This window comes from Neopsephotus bourkii, unplaced genomic scaffold (genome assembly GCF_033783945.1).
Source record: "Neopsephotus bourkii isolate Nb327-2 ecotype Australia unplaced genomic scaffold, CSIRO-AGI_Nbou_v1 NB_1060, whole genome shotgun sequence".
In the NCBI taxonomy this organism is placed as follows: Eukaryota; Metazoa; Chordata; class Aves; order Psittaciformes; family Psittacidae; genus Neopsephotus; species Neopsephotus bourkii.
This window is the reverse complement of record NW_026901548.1, coordinates 539,445-552,622: the sequence shown is the minus strand read 5'-3', so window position 1 is coordinate 552,622 and position 13,178 is coordinate 539,445. Positions and strand designations below refer to the sequence as shown.

Here is a 13,178-nt window from a genome sequence, read left to right as displayed (position 1 = left end):
GCGGCTCCAGCCCGGCCCGGGGGCGGCTCCGGGGGCCGGCGGCGGGGGGCTGCGCCCCGGGGGGGCCCCAGGACCCGGGGCTTGGGTGGTTTGAAGAGGTGGGACCCACGCACGCCCTTTCCTGGAAACTTTGTTTTCCCGTTCTTCCCTCCGCCGTCCCCGGCCGCGGGGGTGTGCGCGGCGGCCGCGTATAAAGGGAGCGAGCGCCGGGCAGGGCACTGGGACCAGGACTCGCATCAGGAGCAGCACCAGCACCGGGACTATCACTGGGACCAGGACCGGGATCAGCACCAGGACCGGGACCAGCACCGGGACACCATGGCCGAAGGTGAGAGCAACGCTCCCCCCTCCTCGCAGGTTTCCCACAGCCGAGCCCACGGGCACCTTCAGCCATGAACACTGAGCTCCCATCTGGAGCGAAAGGGGAGAGGGAACGGGAAGGACTCAACCGGACAAGCGGGGTTTGTGCAGGGTCTGCTCCAGTCCCTCCCTCCCTCCCCTGCGCGGCTCCAGAGCGCCGGCGGTGTTTGCACAGTGAAGTCTGGTGCTATTTAAAGCTTTCAGCGCTAACGGAGCCGAGCGGGGGCAGCGGCAGCAGGGACATGTGCTACGTCCCACCCTGGTTTAAGGGGGGTTCCTGGAGGCTCGGTCAGAAGCAGCGCTGCTGTCCCACAGAAATGCCTCCAGGAGGGCGGTTTTCCAGAGCCGGTGCGAGGGGCAGGGGCTCTCCCCGGCCTCCCAGAGCCGCCTCCGAAGCCCCAGGACACGGCTGAGTGACACCGGTGGGCATGCAGCCCTCGGGCGAGACGGCATCGCCCTGCCCCGGTGCCCAGCCCTGTCTGGGTGCCCCTGTGCCCTCCTGCACAGCAGCATCCCGGCACGGATCAGTCTGGGAAGAGGCACCTGCACTTGAAAACCTGCTCTTTGCTGAATCCGCTCGGGACGATAACCCTGGGATGAGGAGGAGCCCCAGTCCCGCTCTGACCACACTCATTGCAGCACACTTGGCTCAGTGTCAGTGAGGTTTATGCTCCCACAGTTCATGTGCAGTAGCACAGAGTCCTGCTTCTGCCTACCAAGGAAGGGAACTCCCTGGGCTATGTCCCTACTCCAGGGTCCCGATGGGTCGGCTGGAGGGACCTTGCCCTTATTTATGGCCAGTCCCAGTGTCACAGCAGCTCTGGCACTGCACTGGGGACTGGGGACGGGCCCAGCTGCCCCCCTGGGTGCACACTGCGGGGTGCATGGAGAGCCAGAGCAGAGCTTTCATTTAGCCCTGGAACAGCGAGGCCAGGGCCAGCTGTTTCCATCTGGCAGCGGCCCGAGGAGGGCTCAGGGCCCACCGCTGCTGTCACCGGGAAGGGCTCAGCCAGGGAGAGCCGTGGCTCGGGGGTGATGAGGCGAGCATCGCCCATGGCCAGCACCGAGCTCCCCGTCTGCCCTGCACTGACCGCTTCTGCTTACCCTGGCCACGAACCCGTCTGCCGGCAGAGCCTCCGGGGTCACGGGTCCCAGTGACAATGAGCAGCATCACAGCGCCTGGGGCGGCAGGACGCGGCTGGGCGCCGGCCTGCAGGGATGGGGTCAGAGCAGGGCAGAGCGCTGGGACCGGCAATCAAACACCCCCCTTGTCAGTGAATTTACAGCCGGGGCTCGTCAATTGGTCAGCAGCAAATAGAGCAGTAAGAGGGCAGTAAGAGGGCAGTAACAGGGCAGTAACAGAGCAGCAACAGGGCAGCAACAGGGCAGCAACAGGGCACGCTGCCAGAGAGCTATCAGAAGCATCCCCGGCATTCTCCATCTCAGCAGCTCTCATTTGGACTGGGGGCTTTGCTCCAGTGCAGGATGCTGGGAGCCACAGAGCTGGAACAGCTCAGGCAGCACACAGAGCCCATTCTCGGGGGTGACACTGTGGAGGGCAGCACCATGGAGCAAGAAATAGAGCCCAGAGCTCAGCTGAGAGGGCAGCTCCAAACCCCAGCACCAAGGCCCAAACCCCGGGGCATTGGGGCCGTAGCGATCCTGTTTGCCAGCGCCAGGCACAGGGAGGGGCTGAACCCGCTGCTGCCTTTGCAGATCTGGTGCTGGAGGCGTGGGACCTGCAGAGCGAGCGCAACGGGCGGGAGCACCGCACGGCCGAGGTGTGCGGGCAGCAGCTGGTGGTGCGGCGCGGGCAGCCCTTCACCATCACCCTGCGCTTCTCGGGCAGGGCCTACGAGGATGGGGTGGACAAACTGGCCTTCAATGTGGAGACGGGTGAGTGGCACCGTGCCCTGACCGAGCTGCCCCGGGATCACCGTGCTGCACCTGACCCATGTCACAGCCCCTGTCCCCCCCTCCCAGCCTGGTGCTGGGCATGGCTTTTGTACCAAGGCAGAGTGCTGAAGGGAAGCAATACACAAACCAGAAAGCCTCCTTCCCCCATGGCCAAGCCTGGCACGGGGCTGCACCATCTCTCACCCTGCTGACAAACACCAGCAAAAGCAGATCCTTCCAGGAAAAGGATTTTTGCTGAGGGTCTCCTGACGCAGCCGCCCCGGCCTCCATCCCTCAGACACCCCCAGAGCCAGGCTGCTCAGGAAACAGAAAACCTGGAGCATGGAAGCGGTCCCACTGAACCCCCAAGCACCTGGCCTCACTGCAGCCCCGAGCGGTGCCAGAGCAGGTACCCAGGAGCAGGATCCAGTGGCTCCCTATGGCCCCACTTCAGGGGCTTCTCCTGATGCAGCCCCAGTGGCAGCAGTGACATTTGGGACACTGCTCCTGTGGCCAGGGCTGGGCACAACCAGCGGGCAGGGGCTTGGCCTCTGCCAGCTCAAAGCAAGGGGAGGTGAAACTCTTGGGCAATAGTTATTTGGGGCTGCAGCCAGGCCAGAAGGCAAAGTGAAACTGCCCTGGGTTTCCTCGCTCCAGTCCCACCGTGGGGTGACAGACATGAACCTGAACCTAAACCAGCAGCTCCCTGTTGCCTCCAGTGCCAGAGCAGCCATGCAGGGCTCTGTGCAGTGACAAGGTCGTGCTGCACCCCAGGCAGTCCCAAGCTGGTTTTGCAAGTGGGAAGCCCCGTGGTGCAACAGGGGCAAAGGTGCTTTGGCTCTCACACAGGCGCATGGTGCCACACCGGAGGTGATGCCAGTGCATCCCATCCAGTGCCAGACCCACCAGCCCATCGGGTCAGGGGCTGCCAGGCCTGCCCCCCCCCCGGGACAGTGATGCCACTGAGGCCAAGGGCCACCTCCCACAGCAAAGAGAGGAATGGCTCCGTGCAGGAACAGAGCCCGTATTTCCAAAGCAGTGCTTGAAGAGCCCTGCTCAGGCTGCTGGGGCCCACAGGGATGCTGCTGGCTGTGCAGGCAGGGAGGGGGAGCCAGGAGGAGGAGGAGGCAGGTCTCCATGGCTGCCCATCCCCATGACGGCTCCAGACCGGCCCTTGCTGAAAGAACGGGGTTTGCTCAATCAGCCTCCCCACAAGGAGAATCTGTGTCACTCCCATGAGTTCATCAGTATTTTTGGTGCCTCGCTGGCGCCCGGCCCACGCTGCGGCCAGGGCTGGCAGGGAACCAGCCCCGGGCCCGCTGGGGCAAGGGGAGCAGCAGCACCGCGGCACCGCCGGGAGCCGCGCTTGGCCGGGGCCGGTGTCAGCCCCGGAGCAGGGCTTGAAGCCGGCGGGGCGCAGATGGCTTGGACGGGCGCAGGGATCGCGCTGTCCTCGGCTCCAGCGCTGGACACTGATGTCATCCCCACGGCTGCAGCAACGCCTGAGGCGGTGCGCACGGAGCGGGGCCCCTGCTGAGAGCATCCCAGGGACGGGCTCGGGGTTTGGAGCCGGGGGGTGCGGCAGGAGCGGGATGCACGGGCACAGGGACCTGGCAGCTCCCCTCTGAGCCCCAGGGTCTGTGCTCTCTGGCCCTGGAGCACCCCTAGGGCGAGTCCCTTGCTCTGTCCCTTCCCAAGCACCAAGAGGCACAAGAGCTTCCCACGGCTGGGCTGCCCCTGCCCCGGTTCCTGACAAACCGAGCAGCAAACGTGCCCGGCTTCCAAGAGCGCACATCAGGGCACCCAGCGCAGGGTGGAGGGCACGGCAGTACCATGGGGTGCTTGAGGATGAGTCCCCTTAAGCAGCACGCACGGTGCAGGGCTCCCAGGGCCCCTGGAGCACCGGGAGAGCTGACATTGTGCTTCCCTGGCAGGACCCTGCCCCATCGAGACGTCGGGAACCAGGTCCCACTTTGCCATGACCGACTTCCCGGAGGAATCGGGCTGGAGCGCCGTGATGCAGCAGCAGGACGAGGACTCCCTCTCGGTCTCGCTCTGCTCCCCCACCAGTGCCCGCGTCGGCCGCTACAGCCTGACACTGGAGGCCTCCACCGGGTACCAGGGCTCCAGCTACATCCTTGGGGACTTTGTGCTGCTCTTCAACCCCTGGCACCCAGGTGAGGCGGCACCTCCGATGCGGGGGGTTCCCACATGAGCATCCCTGTGCGCCTTCCACTGCTGCAGACCCGAGCTCGGGTCCAAGCAGAAACCCCCCCTTTGCTTCCACCTCCACATGGTCCCTGCAGAAGGTCGGGGGCCTCGAGCCCCGTCCCCCACCCCAGGACACGTGCAGCCCCTTTGCCAGCACCCAAACACCCAACACCGCATCCCAGTGCCCCGCAGGAGCTCCCCTCTGCAGTGCTGATGCCAAGCCCTGAGCAGCCCCCGACAGCAGCTCCTGGGTGGGTGGGTGGATGGATGAAAAGCCTCTAATTGCCCTCATTGTTCCTAATTGCCATCACTTGTCCTGGCCCCAGCACCGCCGGGTTGAGCCCTCGCTGTGTGCTCAGGGACCGGTGCTGGGTGTTCCCCAGTGTCAGTGACCCGGTGGAACGGGGGCATCCTGACAGCAGGGCAGCTCAGAGCTGCAGGTTTAACGGCCCTGGGCAAGAACCGGCGAGGTTTCCGTCTATCCACATCCTTCCTGTGCCTGAGGAGCCGCCCGCTGCTCCCACCTCTCCCGGCCCGTTTCCTGCATCCCAAACGCTCCGACTGGCTCCACAGAGATAAGGGGCTTTAGGAAGCTTCGCTCACCCAGGGCTGGTGCTGGGATGCACGTTCGGGGCTTTGTTCTGGAAGCACTTCCAGTTAATGGGTTTTTCCCAGCAGTAACGGCTGTGCTGTGATCCCAAACAGTGCTCCTGGTTCCCATTGCTAACTTCTCCCACCAGGGAGGTTTCTCCTCCGGGGAAAAGACCCGACTCCATAAAACAAAAGTGAGGAAAGAGCGCAAAAGAATGGGAAGGGCAAGCACGGGGCTGCTGACCATTTCCTGTCGGCTCAAATCAAACCGGACTGAAATCCTCCACAGGCGTCTCCAGACGGGAGCATTTCCAGCCCCTGTTGCCTCATTTCCCAACAGCTCCATCCCCAGTCACTGCCCAGCACAACCCGGGGCGGGGGGACCCTGCGCGGGGCCGGGGGGTGCGAGGCAGGGCCCTGTCCCCATCTCTCGCTCCCCCACAGAGGACACGGTTTTCCTGCGGGATGAGGACGAGCGCCGCGAGTACGTCCTGTCCCAGCAGGGGCTCATCTACCAGGGCACCCGCGACTACATCACCTCCACCCCCTGGAACTTCGGCCAGGTGAGCGGGACGGGACCCCCCTGGCCAGGCACTGCAGGACGTGGGGGCTGGAGCACCCCAAAGGCAGCGCCCGGGGAGGACCCAGCCCATCCACGGGGCAAACAAAGCAGGATCTTGTTCCCAAGAGGGGACGCGCTGAGTTCAGAGCGGGCAGCGCGGGGGAGCGCCCCTGCGGCTCCTATCGGAGCTGTGCCAGGAGCCGGGGCCCGATAACGCACTCCCGGCGCGGTGCCGGCTGCACAGATAAGGCAGCGCCTGTGCCCCGACTGCAGCCCCCATTGCTGGGCCCCAGTGCAGAGGGGCCCCGACACCTCCCAGAGCTCCAGCTGTGCTGTTGGGAGCGGGGGTGCTCATGGGATCCATCAGGAAGGGCCGTGAGTCACCACCATGGGAAGTCATTGGCTTTCCTGGAGGTCAGACCCGTCCTGATTCCTGCTTGGTGGCTGCAGGAAGCAGGATCCAGCCCCAGCCCTTGGGCTTCGCAGTGGAGCCTCCACCACCATGGAGGCAGGAGAGCCCCCGTCACCGTGGGGACCTCACACACCTTTTCTCCCTGCTGTGCACCAGTTCGAGGATGAGGTCTTGTCCATCTGCCTCAAGCTGCTGGACACAAACCCCAAATTCCTGAGGGACCAGAACAAGGATTGCTCCCGCCGCAATGACCCCGCATACATTGGCAGGGTGGTGAGCGCCATGGTGAGTCCCGCCACAGCCCCTCTGCTTGCTCTTGGGCCCCATAAGCGTGTAAAGCCTTTGAAGAGGAGAGAATCAGCAGAAGCAGGCACACAGCACACCAGGAGCAGCCTGTGCTCCACGCTGGCAGCTGCAGGTGACAGACACAGCCAGACTCCCGGGCAGGAGGATGTGTCTGTAGATCCATCCCCACCCAGTGCATCCCAGTTCTGGCCTCTCCATCCACCTCCCTGTCCCCTGTTCATCCCCAGCACACCGGGATGCAGGCAGCTGCAGATGAATGCATCACTGCATGCTCTTGTACCATGGCTGCCTGCATCCCAGTGAGCTCTTGTAGGGCTGCAGGATGGGGTGACAGCGCGTGTGAGCTGGGGGGAGGCACGGCTCCCTCCTCCTGCCCCTCCATGCCCCACAGCCATCCAGCCCTTATCCATCACCATCCACCACAGCCTCTCTTGTCCTGTCACAGGTGAACTGTAACGACGAGGACCGGGGGGTGCTGGCGGGGCGCTGGGACAACCATTATGAAGATGGGATGAGCCCGATGGCCTGGATCGGGAGCGTGGACATTCTCAAGAGGTGGAACAGCTTCGGGTGCCAGCCGGTCAAGTACGGGCAGTGCTGGGTGTTCGCTGCCGTGGCGTGTACCGGTGAGAGCAGATGTCCCACCTCTCCCCTGCCCCACAGGAGGGGGTCACCGCGTCCCCCCGGCCCCTGCCCTCCCCTGCGCTGCAGCGGGCGCTGGTTGCCATCAGCCTGCAGCGATGCTTTGCAGCTCAGCTCTGAGCTGTCAGGAAGCGGAGGGAAACCCGGATAAGAAGGGCTCTGGCTCTGCAGTTAGCAGAGGGGGAGGGCTGGAGGCTCGGGGCGCCGAAGGGAAGTGGCTTTAAGGTCAAGTTGCGATAGTCCTGAACCCGCTGACAGGGGGATCTCACTGCCATGGGGCAGCCGGGCTGGGGCAGAAGGGAAGAAAAGCCCCAGGGCTGCTTCTGCTGAGCACTGCAGGGTTCTGCTCTGAGCAAAACGCTGCACGCGTGGGGCTGCCCTCCTGTGTGGGCATTCAAACATCACAGAGACAGGAGGTCCTTATGGGGGACAGGAACAGCAGAAAACCAGAGTGCGTTTGCTGGGCTCCTTTGGAGTGTTACAACCACCCCTGCCCCCTGGGAGCCCCACATGCAGCACGAGGCAGCTGCCGGATGCAGTCAGAGGCCTGAGCACGCTGCGGCCTGCATGGGGTCCTGCATGACTGGGAACTGGCTCATCCCGGGGCCTGTGTCCCCCACTGAGGGGGAAAGGGAAGGGCAGGAGCTGCGCAAAGCTGGGGCTCTGTGGGACGGCCTCCGCGTAACCCCATGGCCCCAGCTCACCCTGCCCTGCTCCTGCAGTCATGCGGTGCCTGGGGGTCCCCAGTCGGGTGGTGACCAACTACAACTCAGCCCACGACACCAACGGCAACCTGGTCATCGACCGCTACCTCAACGAGACCGGGGAGGAGGACCGGCGCTCCAGGGACATGATCTGGTGGGTACCCCCCTGCCCACCCCCTGCCCCTTCCCTGGAGCCCAGTGAGCAATGGGGGAGGCTGAGACCCCTTTGTCCCGGCTTCCTTTGCAGGAACTTCCACTGCTGGGTGGAGTCCTGGATGGCCCGTCCAGACCTGGCACCGGGCTATGATGGGTGGCAGGCACTGGACCCGACACCGCAGGAGAAGAGTGAAGGTACAGGGTGCACCGCACCGGTGCTCCCGCCAGCCCCGCGCTGCAGGGCTCCCCCCACTGCAACCGCAGAGGGTGGTGACGGTGGCTCCGGTCCCCGCAGGGGTTTTCTGCTGCGGGCCGGCTCCCGTCAGAGCCATCAAGGAGGGCGACCTGCGCCTGAAGTACGACGTGCCCTTCATCTTCGCGGAGGTGAACGCGGACGTGGTGTACTGGGTGGTGCAGCACGACGGGTCGCAGAAGAAGAGCATCCACTCCTCGGTCGTGGGGAAGAACATCAGCACCAAGAGCGTGGGCAGGGACAGCAGGGAGGACATCACCCACACCTACAAGTACCCCGAGGGTACGGGCAGCACTGGGGGATGCTGGGAAAAGGCGTGGGGAAAGGATTCCTTGCTGCAGCCGCACCAGGGCCATCCCCTCCCCGGAACCATGTTCTTCCGTGCCCTGCAGGGTCTGAGAAGGAGCGAGAGGTGTTTGCCAAGGCAGAGCACGAGACGAGCTCCCTCCGGGAGGAGGACGAGGGCCTGCACCTCAAGATCAAGCTCTCGGAGGGCGCAAACAACGGCTCCGACTTCGACGTCTTCGCCGTGGTGAGCAACAACACGGACACGGAGCGCGGCTGCCGGCTCCTGCTGTGTGCGCGCACCGCCAGCGCCCGCGGTGCCGTGGGGCCGCAGTGCGGGATGAAGGACCTGCTCAACCTCAGCCTGGAGCCCCGCGCAGGTGAGGGACGTGCCCACGGTCAGCGATGGCCCCATGTCCGGCTGCAGCCCCGGGGCACGGGGCAGGGACCCCCCAGGCTGCACCTCCATGGGGTTTCCAGAGGAGCGGGAATGACCCCGGTCCCATCCAGGGGAGCTGCGGGCGCTGGGTTCAGTGGCCAGGAGGTCGCAGCCACACTGGGGCTCTCGGTGGCCCCTCCCTGGGTGGCCCCGGCGCTTCCTTTGCCGCGGTCACAGATCGGTGCAGCCGCCTCATGGTTTGGTTTATGTCAGTTTTCCATGAGCCGTCAGGGCTTGGAAGCAGGATCCACATCCGCTGCCCGCGCTCAGCCCCGCTGCAGTGCGGTGCCAAGATCCTCTTAGCCGGGCCCGTGACAAACGCGGTGCTCAGCGCTCTGTGTTCGCTGAGCTGGATTAAGGGAATAACGCTTGTCCCTGCTCCACTAAACCCAACATCGCTTTCCCTCAAGCTTTAATCCAAGCCCCTGAGGCCTCTCCCCCCAGCTCCTGCCACAGAATACGGACCCCAGGGCCCCCAAACTGCAGCCCTTAGGGAGCCCCTGTGCCCAGCTGGAGCAGTGCTGGCTCCATCCCTCTCCGTGCAGCCTCGGTTGATGCTGAGCTCTTCACATCCTGCCTTGGGAACACCAGGATTCGCTTCCAGCAGTTGCAGCATCCCCGGGGCCCTGCCCCAGGCTCTGCAGCCGCCTCCCCTCCGCACCCAACAGCCCCATCCCCAAAGGGCTTTGGGGTAAACACTGCTCAGGGCTGAGCGCAGGAGGCTGCCAGGGAATGGGGCGGCCAACACCGGCTGGGAAGGGCTGGAGAAGCCCCTGGGGTGCCTGCCCCATGGTGCCCCTGCCCCACAGTTCCACAGGGACCCAGCTCCACCACGACCTGGCGAGGCACCTGGAGAAGCTCCTGAGGAGCCCTGAGCACCCACTGCAGCGGTGCAGGGCCATGGGTGAGCCCTGACCCCGCTCTGCTTCCCCTGCAGAGAGGAGCGTGCCCCTGCGCATCCTGTACGAGAAGTATGGGGAGAGCCTGACCCAGGACAACCTCATCAAGGTGGTGGCTCTCCTGACCGAGTACCAGACCGGCGACGTCATCGTGGCCATCAGGGACGTCTACATCAAGAACCCGGAGATCAAGATCAGGGTAAGGACACAGGAGGGTTTGGGGGGGATATTTGCTATTGATGGGGTTGGTCCCAGTGACCCAAGCCCTGGGGCTGGGGCAGCAGGGACCTGCACCCACAGGGACCTGCATCCGCAGGGGCCCGGCTCAGCCGCACCGGGCTCAGGGCAGGGGGAGCCCCCCAGCCCCCAGCCACGGCGGTGCTGGCTCCAACCCCTCCTGCCTGCAGATCCTAGGGGAGCCGATGCAGAACAGGAGGCTGGTGGCCGAGGTCAGCCTGGTGAACCCCCTCGCAGCGCCCCTGCACAACTGCGTGTTCGTGGTGGAGGGCGCCGGCCTCACCAGCGGGCAGCGGATCAAGGAGCTGTGAGAGCTTCTCCTTCCCACGGGCAATGGGGCGGGTGGATCTGTGTGCACAGAGCCCCCAGGGAGGGCAGCCCCAGGGCCTGGCTCTGCTCTGGGCACAGCGGGAGCTGCGGCTACGCTGGTCCCTGAGGGATGCAGGGCCTCAGAGCAGCTCTGCTGGAGAGGGGCTTGGCCACACCATGGAGGGCTCAGGTTCCTGCTGGAGGCACAGGGAGGGTGAGGGGTGCAGGGACGCTGATGGGGTGCAGGGTGGGTGATGGATGCAGGGAGGGTGATGGGTGCAGGGAGGCTGATAGGGTGCAGGGAGGGTGATGGATGCAGGGAGGGTGATGGGTGCAGGGAGGCTGATAGGTGCAGGTGATGGGGTGCAGGGAGGGTGATGGGCAGGTATGGGGCAGGGGGTGATGGTGCAGGTGATGGGGTGCAGGGAGGGTGAGGGGTGCAGAGAGGGTGATGAGTGCAGGGAGGGTGATGGGTGCAGGGTGGGTGATGGGTGCAGGGAGGCTGATAGGTGCAGGTGATGGGGTGCAGGGAGGGTGATGGGGTGCAGAGAGGGTGATGGATGCAGGGAGGGTGATGGGTGCAGGGTGGGTGATGGGGTGCAGGGAGGCTGATGGGGCACCGCACTGACCCCTGTCTATTCCACTGACCCCTGCCCTCCCCAGCGAGGAGCCCGTGGAGCCGCAGGAGGAGGCCAGGTTCCGGGTGGATTTCGTGCCCCCCCAGGCAGGGCTGCACAAGCTGATGGTGGACTTCGAGAGCGACAAACTGATGGGGGTCAAGGGCTACCGCAACGTGATCATCGCGCCCCAGCCCAAGTGAGCGGCCCCAGGGCACCCGCTGCAGAGACCCTGCACCCCCAGCCCGGGGCTCCCCAGCCCCCAGCTCGCTTTAGCTCAAGCCGGTCCCAGCGGTGGAAGGAGGACGGACGATGGCCAAAGCCCAGCCCAAAGCCACGGCTCTGGGTGCTGCAGGAGAGGGGGACCGGGGGCACCAGCCTGGGCGCAGCAGAGACCCCCGAGCCAGCCCCTTCCCTCCCCTCCTGCAGCACCAACAGCCCCGGCCGCAGGGCGGATCTCATAAAGCAAAGAGCAGAAGAGCCCCCTCCAGCACTGATGGAGAGCCCTCCGTGTGCTCACCCGTGCCGCTGCAATCCTCTGAATGCACTCGGTACAGACAGGTTGTACACTGTGAGCACAAAGCTGTTTATATGCTCCATACACACGTAACAGATCTATTTATAGCTCTAGGAATCCATACTGCATATAGCCTACTGCATAGGTAAAGCAAGGTATTGGCTTCAGTAACCGCTCCTGTCGCTGCAGCCATCATGCAGTGAGGGATGGGACGTTACCTTGACATGAGTTAACTGTGCAAGCACTGAATAAAAACTCTATTTTTCACTTTTAAAGCCAGACCCGGCTCTTCCTGAGCACCCCCTCGAGCAGAGGCACCAGCAGCTCCTCACCCAGCACCCAGCACCACAGAGGGGTTTGGGCTGAAGGGACCCTAAAGCTCCTCCAGCTCCAACCCCTGCCACAGGCAGGGACCCCTTCCACTGGAGCAGCTTGCTCCAAGCCCCTGTGTCCAACCTGGCCTTGAGCACTGCCAGGGATGGGGCAGCCACAGCTTCTCTGGGCACCCTGTGCCAGCGCCTCAGCACCCTCACAGGGAAGAGCTTCTGCCTAAGAGCTCAGCTCAGTCTCCCCTCGGGCAGTCCCAGTGCAGAGAGCCCCGAGGAGCAGCAGGGGTTAAGAGCACAGCCCCAGTGCAGAGCATGTCACCAGCTCTGCTGAGCAGGCTCCACGCTGCTCCATGCCTGCTTAAAAATAACCTCAGCTCCGCGGCTTGAAGCTGGGCCCTGCTACAATAAACACCAGCAGAGCTCTGCCTGAAGGTCGCTCCCATCCATCTGAGCCCAGCACAGCAAGGCTGCCCTGCGAGGAACCGGCTCCTGACAGCCGCCAAGTGCTGCTGCCATAGCCTGGCTCTGGCCTCTGGCTCTCTGGGGCTGGTTTCTCCCCCATTATCCAGCATCCAGCACCCTTCAATACTGTTTGCAGAGCGTAATGAACCACTCAGTGCCCCTCTAGCAAGTCCACGTTAGACAGGCATCTGCCTCCCACACCTCCATCATCCTATGAGAACAGTGTGGCCAGTCCTACAGAACAGGCACCTTCACAGGGACATCTTCCCTGCACGCATCCTGCAGCGCCCAGTGCTGCCCTGCACCACCTCCCTGTGGCTCTCTGACACTTTGGCCATACCAGAGATAAAGTACAAATTGAACATTTACAGCACCCACTGCACAGCAGACTTTCCCATGCAGCATTAGCCCAGGTGCCAAGGTGATGTGAGTGCTTACGTGTCAGGGAGAGGTTCTTAACACCCATCAGCTCGCTGGAGGTGCTGACTTCAGGAAGTCGCTGTGAGCTCATTTCAGACTTGAGGACCTTTACCTTACCTTCTGTGATGGACTGAGACTGGAACAGACTCCCATAAATCAGAGCACACAAGTAGGATGCGGTGGGAGTCTGACATCCCATCGCCTCTGCACAGCTCCGAGAACATGGATGTTTTACACCCACTGAACCAACGGGACACCTGAGGCACCAGGAGAAAAGCACACAGTAACACCCAGCTGGCAGAGCTCCCATGGGAAGCCACCCCCCCTTTCCAGGACCACTGGAGACACCACAGAGATGCATCTCTCAGTGTGGCCATCCAGCAGTTACAGCTCCAACATCCCACCCGGGCCGACCCAGACCCCCACACAGCCCCAGGAGGGACCAGCACCACCGCTGGGCTCAGTCCTGGCTCTGCTGCTCCGCAGGTCCCCATCCTGCCGGGGCTGGATGCACAGAGACCGGTGAGGGGAGTGGTGAGAGCCAGCCAGGCACCCGCAGCAGAAGGGGCAG

At 64.1% G+C, this 13,178-nt stretch overlaps 1 protein-coding gene across 1 annotated transcript; it reads left to right on the top strand.

Moving 5' to 3' along the window:
- The first annotated feature begins 212 nt into the window (after positions 1-212).
- TGM2 (transglutaminase 2) lies at positions 213-11,671 on the top strand. Its single transcript, XM_061361355.1, has 13 exons — positions 213-328; positions 2,077-2,256; positions 4,191-4,433; positions 5,503-5,621; positions 6,189-6,317; positions 6,784-6,964; positions 7,703-7,838; positions 7,932-8,035; positions 8,136-8,375; positions 8,486-8,758; positions 9,755-9,915; positions 10,124-10,260; positions 10,926-11,671. Exons 1-13 carry the CDS (start codon positions 319-321, stop codon positions 11,080-11,082), a joined length of 2,070 nt encoding a protein of 689 aa, XP_061217339.1. The 5' UTR covers positions 213-318; the 3' UTR covers positions 11,083-11,671.
- Positions 11,672-13,178: the final 1,507 nt, after the last annotated feature.